At 46.1% G+C, this 10190-nt stretch overlaps 2 protein-coding genes across 2 annotated transcripts; one reads left to right on the top strand and one right to left on the bottom strand.

Moving 5' to 3' along the window:
• Positions 1-767: 767 nt before the first annotated feature.
• LOC310964703 (required for drug-induced death protein 1-like) lies at positions 768-5036 on the bottom strand (the record flags this gene model as incomplete). Its single annotated transcript, XM_083937958.1, has 3 exons — positions 768-896; positions 1992-2219; positions 5031-5036. The coding sequence occupies 3 exons, from the start codon at positions 5034-5036 to the stop codon at positions 768-770; spliced, it is 363 nt and encodes a 120-aa protein (XP_083794084.1).
• On the top strand, positions 4496-7711 carry lipt1 (lipoyltransferase 1; the record flags this gene model as incomplete). Its single annotated transcript, XM_083938107.1, is given in 5 exon segments — positions 4496-4627; positions 5459-6028; positions 6844-6931; positions 6934-7050; positions 7311-7711. Coding segments are annotated over 4 exon segments (1140 nt in total). The 5' UTR covers positions 4496-4627; positions 5459-5494.
• Between the last annotated feature and the right edge of the window lie 2479 nt (positions 7712-10190).

Below are 10190 nucleotides of genomic sequence, written 5' to 3'. Positions count from 1 at the left end.
AAATACAATTTTATTCCTAAAAATACAGGTTTATTCTTTAAAAATACAGTTTAACTCTGAAAATATAATCTTAAAATATTACAGGTTTATTCTTTAAAAATATTACAGTTTAATTCTTTAAAAAATAACAGTAAAAAGTACAATTTTATTCATAAAAATACAGTTTTATGCTGAAAATATTACAGGTTTATTTTTAATTAAATACAGTTTTATTCTGTAAACAATGACAATAAAAATACAGTTATTTTTTTAAAATATAACCATAAAAATACAGTAAATAAATATTAGTTTTATTTAAAAAAAGATACTACTTCATTTAAAAATACTACAATTTATTTTGAAAAGAAATAAAATATTTTTACTTAATTCAGAAAGTGTCACTTTATTCTGAAAATATTAAAACTTTATTAACAGAATATCAGAACTTTATAGTGAAAATATTATGATGTAATGTTTAAAACACTTAATATTTAAAACATTAAAAACAAGTTAAAACATGTAACCTTTGATCTGAAAGTGTAAAAACTTTATTTAAAACCTGCTGGGTGACGTTACTGTGATAAAGAACAGATAATAATAATAATAATAATAATAATAATAATAAAGTGTAAAAAGCTCAGACAGGACGTTGGTTTAAAGGACTTTTATTCCACAGAAGCAGAATCATTGAAAATATTAAAATCATAACAAACAGGAAAGAAACTTATAATAATAATAATAATAATAATAATAATGAGAGGAAAGTGTGTGTGGACGGAAACGTCCCATCATGCTTTGCGGCCCTCCAGCACCACGGCGGTGGTCATGGCAGAGACGGGCGTGGAGCAGGTGGACGCCATGTTCTGCAGACCGAGCATCAGACAACGCCAGCTGAGCCGCAGAGCCCTGCCCACGTTCTGACACACACACACACACACACACACACACACACACACACGGACACACACACACACACACAGGGACACACACACACACACACACACACACACACACACGGACACACACACACACACACACAGAGACACACACACAGGGACAAACACACAGGGACACACACACACAGAGACACACACACACACACACACACACACACACACACACACACAGACACACACACACACACACACAGGGACACACACACAGACACACACTCACACACACAGGGACACACACACAGGGACACACACACACAGGGACACACACACAGAGACACACACACACACACACAGGGTCAGACACACACACACAGGGACACACACACACACACACCCACACACACAGGGACACACACACAGACACACACACAGGTTATTACAGTTATTCATATTTTCTCATCTCTTCTCCGGCCTCAGATCAGATGAGAGCATCACAGACTGGATCCTGGACCTTTGGCCTAGTGTGCTCTGGAACCAGGTCCACTTCTGAGCCTCCTTCTGTTCCAACATGGTGTTTGTTAAAGAGGATCCAGGACCAGCACACAAGTCTAACACCAGACGCTGGGGTTTAGATCAGGGAGGCCGTTCCTCCCAATCAGCCTCTCCAGGTGTCTCCATCGTTGCCCACGTGGGCGTTGAAGTCTCCCAGCAGGACTCTGGAGTCCCCTACTGGAGCCCCATGCAGGACTCCATTCAGGGTCTCCAAGAAGGCCCCAGACTCTGAACTGCTGTTCGCTGCATCTGCACCAACAACAGTCAGAGTCCCCCCCCCCCCCCACCCGCAGGCGTAAGGAGGCCACCCTCTGGTCCACCGGGGTCAACTCCAACACCGCGGCGCTCAGCCGGGGGTTAGAGAGTCTCCCCACACCCGCCCGGCCCCTCACACCCTGGGCCCCTCCAGAGAAGACCAGGGTCCAGCCCCTATCCAGGAGCACGGGTCCAGATCCAGACTGTGTGTGGAGGTGAGCCCCCCCAGGTCTAACTTGACTCCATATGTAATAATAATAATAATCTCACCTTCCTGTAGCCCTTGTTCCTCTTCTTCCTCCTCCTCTTCTTCTCCTCCTTCCTCCTCTTCCTCTCCTCTGGCGTCTCGTCCTCCTCCAGGGGCTGGTAACGGTCCGGCAGCACGCAGAAGAACACCTCCTTGGAGGACTTCAGGGGGGCCCTGGGCCTGGGCCTGGGCCTGGGCCTGGTCCTGGTCCTGGTGCTGGTCCTGGTCCTGGTCCTGGTCCTGGGCTCCCATGGTCGACCTGTGTACTCGTGTTTAGACGACGGGACGACCTTTGGAGCGAGGAGGAGTCTGAGAGAGAGAGAGGGAGAGAGAGAGAGAGAGAGAGAGAGAGAGAGAGAGAGAGAGAGAGAGAGAGAGAGAGAGAGAGAGAGAGAGAGAGAGAGAGAGATAGAGAGAGAGAGAGAGAGAGAGAGAGAGAGAGAGAGAGAGAGAGAGAGAGAGAGAGACAGAGAGAGAGAGAGAGAGAGAGAGAGAGAGAGACAGAGAGAGAGAGAGAGAGAGAGAGAGAGAGAGAGAGAGACAGAGAGAGAGAGAGAGAGACCCGGCGCAGAAACAGGAAAAGAGGATTAAAGAAAAATGTGAACGTTTGTTCTTTACAAACAGACGACCTGAAGAACCCGTCGCCTTTACACACACACACACACACACACACACACACTCACACACGCACACACACTCACACACACACACACACACACACACACACACACACACACACACACACACACACACACACACACACACACACACACATAACAGTTTTTATTCAAATGGGCTCTTCTTCTTCTTCTTCTTTGGCATCTTTTTGTGGTGATCCCTCATCTTCAGCCTCTGGTCCTGGATCAGGTCTCAGGGGCAGCAGCTCCAGCCTCTGATCCTGGATCAGGTCTCAGGGGCAGCAGCTCCAGCCTCTGGTCCTGGATCAGGTCTCTGGGGCAGCAGCTCCAGCCTCTGGTCCTGGATCAGGTCTCAGGAGCAGCAGCTCCAGCCTCTGATCCTGGATCAGGTCTCAGGGGCAGCAGCTCCAGCCTCTGATCCTGGATCAGGTCTCAGGGGCAGCAGCTCCAGCCTCTGATCCTGGATCAGGTCTCAGGGGCAGCAGCTCCAGCCTCTGGTCCTGGATCAGGTCTCAGGGGCAGCAGCTCCAGTCTCTGATCCTGGATCAGGTCTCAGGGGACCAGCTCCAGCCTCTGGTCCTGGATCAGGTCTCAGGGGCAGCAGCTCCAGCCTCTGATCCTGGATCAGGTCTCAGGGGCAGCAGCTCCAGTCTCTGATCCTGGATCAGGTCTCAGGGGACCAGCTCCAGCCTCTGATCCTGGATCAGGTCTCAGGGGCAGCAGCTCCAGCCTCTGGTCCTGGATCAGGTCTCAGGGGCAGCAGCTCCAGCCTCTGATCCTGGATCAGGTCTCAGGGGCAGCAGCTCCAGCCTCTGATCCTGGATCAGGTCTCAGGGGCAGCAGCTCCAGCCTCTGATCCTGGATCAGGTCTCAGGGGCAGCAGCTCCAGCCTCTGATCCTGGATCAGGTCTCAGGGGCAGCAGCTCCAGCCTCTGGTCCTGGATCAGGTCTCAGGGGCAGCAGCTCCAGCCTCTGATCCTGGATCAGGTCTCAGGGGCAGCAGCTCCAGCCTCTGGTCCTGGATCAGGTCTCAGGGGCAGCAGCTCCAGCCTCTGGTCCTGGATCAGGTCTCAGGGGACCAGCTCCAGCCTCTGATCCTGGATCAGGTCTCAGGGGCAGCAGCTCCACACTCTGATCCTGGATCAGGTCTCAGGTCTCAGCCCTGCAGCGTCTCTTGTCGTCGTGTAAATAAATATTTGTTCCTGTGTCAGTCGTCAGGTTCAGACCCAGAGGCTGCTCAGACTCTTCTCAGGTGAAACACACAGACACACACACACACACACACACACACAGACACACACACACACACACAAAAACATCAAACATGGAGGAGACACAAGTCTAGTGTTCACATCTGCACACATCTGTTTTTCAAACGTTAGGGTTATTAAACACACATGTGATCAACTGTGACGTGTGTGTGTGTGTGTCTGTGTGTGTGTGTGTCTGTGTGTGTGTGTGTCTGTGTGTCTGTGTGTGTGTGTGTGTGTGTGTGTGTGTCAGGATGTGGTCAGATTTTTATTATTATTATTATTTTATAATATATTAATATATAATAATAATGTATTATTTATTATTATTATTATTATTATTATTATTCTTTTATTATAATATATAACATATAATAATATCTTATTATTATTATTCTTTTATTATTATTGAATTAAAATGTGGGCGGAACCTTTCTCCTCAGGTCGCAGCAGAACCCGGTTCCTTCACAGAGCGGCACTGAGGTCAGAGACGTTACCGTGTCTGACCCTTCAGAATAAAAGCACAGACTCAGTATCAGCAGCGTTTTTGCGTTGTTGCGAATCCCGCTGCTCTTATTGTGAAGTTCCTTAGCGGAAGTGGCTCTCAGCTGCTCCGTTGAGGTGAGCGCGAGGAGAAACAGCACGCGCAGAGCTGAGTTTATACTTCTTACATTAATCTTTTATTTTTAAACATAATTTAACTTTGTCGACAACAGGAAACAAAGAGTCTGTATTTTTAAATTTCTTTATATTAAAATAATAATTTAATTCGTTTTTAATTCTTACTCCAGCGGCTTTTTCCCGCCACAGGTAAAAGTCTACTTCCGTTACTTTACAGATTAATATTTAATATTTATTTAAAAACACATTAAACTAAAACACTTTCATGTTGTTTATTAATGAAACTTCATTTTTATAATTTATCTTTTGTTCTCTGATTTATTTTTATTCATTGAAGCTTTTATTTATAGATTATTTTAGTTTATATTTTATATTTAATTTTTTTATTCTGACATTTTTATTCATTTAAATATTTCTAAACAAACTTCGATTTAAAAACTAAAGTTTAATAAAATATAGAAAAATATTTCACGAAAACAAAATAGTTTTATCCTGTTTTCATTTCATTAAAATTAGATTATGAATATTATCATTATTATTGTTATTATTATTATTAGTGGTAATGTTATTATTGTTTTCATATATATGTTACTATCATATATCTTTATTATTATTATAGTAATCATAAGAGATATGATTATTATGTCATTTAAATTAATATCATTCATTTTTATTATTCATTTAATAATAATTATATTATTATAATCGTATATTTATTAAATCATAATTTTTATTTTGCATTGTTCATCTTATTATTGTCATTAATATTGTTGTCGTTATTTAATAATTTTTTAAATATATTTTTATTATAATTTTTTTATTATTATTATTTATTTGTTAATATTTAATAATAATTATTATGATTTTTCTATTTTAATTTCTTATGTTGAATTGATTTAATTCATTATTAATTGTAATTTAATATTAATTATTATGTTTATAATTATTATTTCTAAATAATAATAATTGTTGTTTTAATATTATTTATTAACATAATTCTGAATATTCTCATTGTTGTAGATTTGTCGTCATGTGGCGTTGAGGTCGAGTTTGAAGATGATGATGTCACACATCAGGAAGTGCGTCCGCGGCTGTTGTAGCTCCGCCCCCGCCGCCGCGCTGGGGGCGGGGCCTCTGGGGGCGGGGCCTCTGGTGCTGCTGTCCCGCTCCACAGACGTGTTCCAGAACCTGGCCCTGGAGGAATGGATCGACGCCAACGTGGACCTGCAGCTTCGCCGCGGCGTCCTGCTGCTGTGGAGGAACCGGCCCGCCGTGGTCATCGGGCGCCACCAGAACCCGTGGGCCGAGTGCAACCTGGCCGCCATGAGGAGCGCAGGCGTCCCTCTGGCGCGCAGGCGGAGCGGCGGCGGCACCGTGTTCCACGACCTCGGGAACCTGAACCTGACGTTCTTCACCACGAAGACGGCGTACAACCGCCAACGGAACCTGAAGGTGGTCACGGACGCCCTGAGGACGCTCCGGCCACAGCTGGACGTCCACGCCACGCCGCGCCTCGACATCCTGCTCAACGGGCGCCTCAAGATCTCAGGTGGGCGGAGCCACAAGGGCGGGGAGACTACGACTCCCAGAGTGCACTGCTGCAGGAGAGACATTCAGACTACGACTCCCAGAGTGCACTGCTGCAGGAGAGACATTCAGACTACGACTCCCAGAGTGCACTGCTGCAGGAGAGACATTCAGACTACGACTCCCAGAGTGCACTGCTGCAGGAGACACAGTTCAGACTACGACTCCCAGAGTGCACTGCTGCAGGAGAGAGTTCAGACTACGCCTCCCAGAGTGCACTGCTGCAGGAGACACAGTTCAGACTACGACTCCCAGAGTGCACTGTTGCAGGAGACACAGTTCAGACTACGCCTCCCAGAGTGCACTGCTGCAGGAGACACAGTTCAGACTACGCCTCCCAGAGTGCACTGCTGCAGGAGACACAGTTCAGACTACGACTCCCAGAGTGCACTGCTGCAGGAGACACAGTTCAGACTACGACTCCCAGAGTGCACTGCTGCAGGAGACACAGTTCAGACTACGACTCCCAGAGTGCACTGCTGCAGGAGACACAGTTCAGACTACGCCTCCCAGAGTGCACTGCTGCAGGAGACACAGTTCAGACTACGACTCCCAGAGTGCACTGCTGCAGGAGAGTTCAGACTACGACTCCCAGAGTGCACTGCTGCAGGAGACACAGTTCCGACTACGACTCCCAGAGTGCACTGCTGCAGGAGACACAGTTCAGACTACGACTCCCAGAGTGCACTGCTGCAGGAGACACAGTTCAGACTACGACTCCCAGAGTGCACTGCTGCAGGAGACACATTTACACAAATAAGTGAATAAATGTAATTAATGTTGTTGTTGCTGTCGTCGTGGACAGGAAGTGCGTCCAGCTGAGCAGGAAGTCCTCGTACCATCACTGCACGCTGCTTCACTCCACCGACCGCTCGGCGCTCGCTGCCGTGCTCCGCCCCTCGTGCCCCGCGTCCTCAGCGGAGCCACGCCCAGCGTGCCCTCGCCTGTTACCAACCTGCAGGACCACGCCCCCTCGCTGCAGTGGGAGGAGCTTCTGCACGCTCTGGTGCAACGCTACAACCAGGGTGGGTTTATATTGTATTTATATATCATATTTATTTATGTTTGTTTATATTTATTTATACAACGCAGGTGGAAAGTTATATTTAATCAGATTTATTTATATTTAATTATCTTTAATCATATTTATGTTTATTTATATGTTATTGTCCTTTATTATAAAATTAAATGAAATTAACCAAATTAAATTATATTAAATCATATTAAATTAACTGAAATGATAAAAGTAAATGAACGTTAACATAAGTCTCCATTCTTGTTGCAGAGTTCGGCTTCAGCGCCGTGTCCACGCCGGTCGACCCGTCTGATGAGCGTCTGTTCCCCGGTGTGGGCGGGGCGGCGGCGGAGCTGCGGGGGTGGGACTGGACCTTCGGGAAGACGCCAAAGTTCAGCATCAGCACGACTCTGGGGCTGCCGGACGCTCGCCGCGGCGCCCGGGTGCAGCTGGAGGTGAAGAGCGGCGTGATCCAGAGCTGCGAGCTGGACGTCCCCGAGGACTGGCTGCCCCCCCGGCTGAGCGGCGAGCTGAGCGGCGTGCTGCAGGGGGAACGCTTCTGTCCTCAGAGAGCCGCCGCCGGCGTCCAGATGCTGCTGCGGGCCGAGAGCGGCGAGCGCCAGAGCAGGCTGAGCGCCCTCTGTGACGGCGTGCTGTCGCTCATGGGCTGAACGGTCATCACATCATATTATTATTATTATTATGATTATAGTTTAATTTATTCTGATTAAAGGAGCTGAAGGAAAACTGCTTTAGTTCTTTATTTATTTTATTTTTGAAGAAACTTTTTTAACGAAATACAAAGGAGCCAGTTGAGGTGGTTCAGGATCACCTGGTCTGGATGAACCCTGGGCGCCTCCCTAGGGAGGTGTTCCAGGCACGTCCAGCTGGGAGGAGGCCTCGGGGAAGACCCAGGACCAGGTGGAGAGATTAGATCTCCACACTGGCCTGGGAACGCCTCAGGATCCCCCAGTTAGAGCTGGTTAATGAGGCCCGGGAAAGGGAAGTTTGGGGTCCCTGCTGGAGCTGCTGCCCCTGAGACCTGATCCAGGATCAGAGGCTGGAGCTGCTGCCCCTGAGACCTGATCCAGGATCAGAGGCTGGAGCTGCTGCCCCTGAGACCTGATCCAGGATCAGAGGCTGGAGCTGCTGCCCCTGAGACCTGATCCAGGACCAGAGGCTGGAGCTGCTGCCCCTGAGACCTGATCCAGGATCAGAGGCTGGAGCTGCTGCCCCTGAGACCTGATCCAGGATCAGAGGCTGGAGCTGCTGCCCCTGAGACCTGATCCAGGATCAGAGGCTGGAGCTGCTGCCCCTGAGACCTGATCCAGGATCAGAGGCTGGAGCTGCTGCTCCTGAGACCTGATCCAGGACCAGAGGCTGGAGCTGCTGCCCCTGAGACCTGATCCAGGACCAGAGGCTGGAGCTGCTGCCCCTGAGACCTGATCCAGGATCAGAGGCTGGAGCTGCTGCCCCTGAGACCTGATCCAGGATCAGAGGCTGGAGCTGCTGCCCCTGAGACCTGATCCAGGACCAGAGGCTGGAGCTGCTGCCCCTGAGACCTGATCCAGGATCAGAGGCTGGAGCTGCTGCCCCTGAGACCTGATCCAGGACCAGAGGCTGGAGCTGCTGCCCCTGAGACCTGATCCAGGACCAGAGGCTGGAGCTGCTGCCCCTGAGACCTGATCCAGGACCAGAGGCTGGAGCTGCTGCCCCTGAGACCTGATCCAGGATCAGAGGCTGGAGCTGCTGCCCCTGAGACCTGATCCAGGATCAGAGGCTGGAGCTGCTGCCCCTGAGACCTGATCCAGGATCAGAGGCTGGAGCTGCTGCCCCTGAGACCTGATCCAGGATCAGTGGCTGGAGCTGCTGCCCCTGAGACCTGATCCAGGATCAGAGGCTGGAGCTGCTGCCCCTGAGACCTGATCCAGGATCAGTGGCTGGAGCTGCTGCCCCTGAGACCTGATCCAGGATCAGAGGCTGGAGCTGGTCCCCTGAGACAAATAAACATATTTTCTCTCTTCACAGTGTTTCCGCTCTGACCTGTCAAAATAAAAGCACGGCGGCCTCATTCAAACTGTGACGGGTCAAATCTTTATTAATAATTCATAATAAACATCAAAGTTAACTTAGTTTATATTTATTATTATTATTTAAAATAAAACATGACGAGACTCATGTCGCAGCGCGCATGCGCACTGGAGCCACGTCGCAGCGGGAGAAGAGATGACGTCACACTCTGATGTTTTTTCGTGGAACCAAATATTTAATTTATTTTTTATTTATGACAAATTAATTCCGACATTTTTACAGATATTAGTGTTATTCCTTATATTTACATTTTATTATTATATATTTATAAATTAAATTATATCATGTGATGTTTTATTTATTTCTACATTAACTTTTGTTTTTACATATTTACTGTTTATCATTTGTTTATTGGCTTTTTATTAAAAGGTAAAAAGAAAAAATAAAGTTAATTAATTATAAATAAGTCGCATAAAACTGAATAAATACATAATTAATTACAGGAAATAAAATAAAATATATACACGAGTAGAAATATTTAACATTTTAATAAGCTTCAATATTACTTTTTATTCATTTATATAAAATTTAAAGGTTTAATAAACAAAAAGGTTTAATTTAAAGTAAAATGTAAAATGAAATACAAGAAACTAAATAAAATATAAACACATTTATAAATATTTAACTTTTTTTGTATTTTTATAACTTTATTAAAGTTTCTGTTGAGTTAAAAGAAAAAACATTAAATAAAAATAATATGATTTAAAAAATCAACATTAAATTAAAACATTGTGAAGATAAAAATTAAATATAAATGTCACTAAAAATACATTAAATAAAATATTATTATTGTGAATAAAAATAAGCATTAAATAAAAACATTAAATATAAATAATGATACTAAAAAATAAACATTAAATTTAAATAATATAACCAAAAAATAAACGTTAAATAAAAAATAAAATACATTTTAACGTCTTTATCGGGCTGAGTGGGTTCGGTTTCCATGGAGACGGCGGCGCGTGCACAGCCGCTGTGTCAGTGCCGGGAAAACGCGGCGGAGTGAGCGCTCGCGCCGTGTGTGTCGGCTCCAGCATCTGTGCGCGTGCGTCGGTGCAG

This window comes from Echiichthys vipera (genome assembly GCF_963691815.1).
Source record: "Echiichthys vipera genome assembly, chromosome: 23".
NCBI classification, from domain to species: Eukaryota; Metazoa; Chordata; class Actinopteri; order Perciformes; family Trachinidae; genus Echiichthys; species Echiichthys vipera.
Note: the sequence above shows the minus strand (reverse complement) of the source record. Positions and strands in the feature narration are given on the sequence as shown.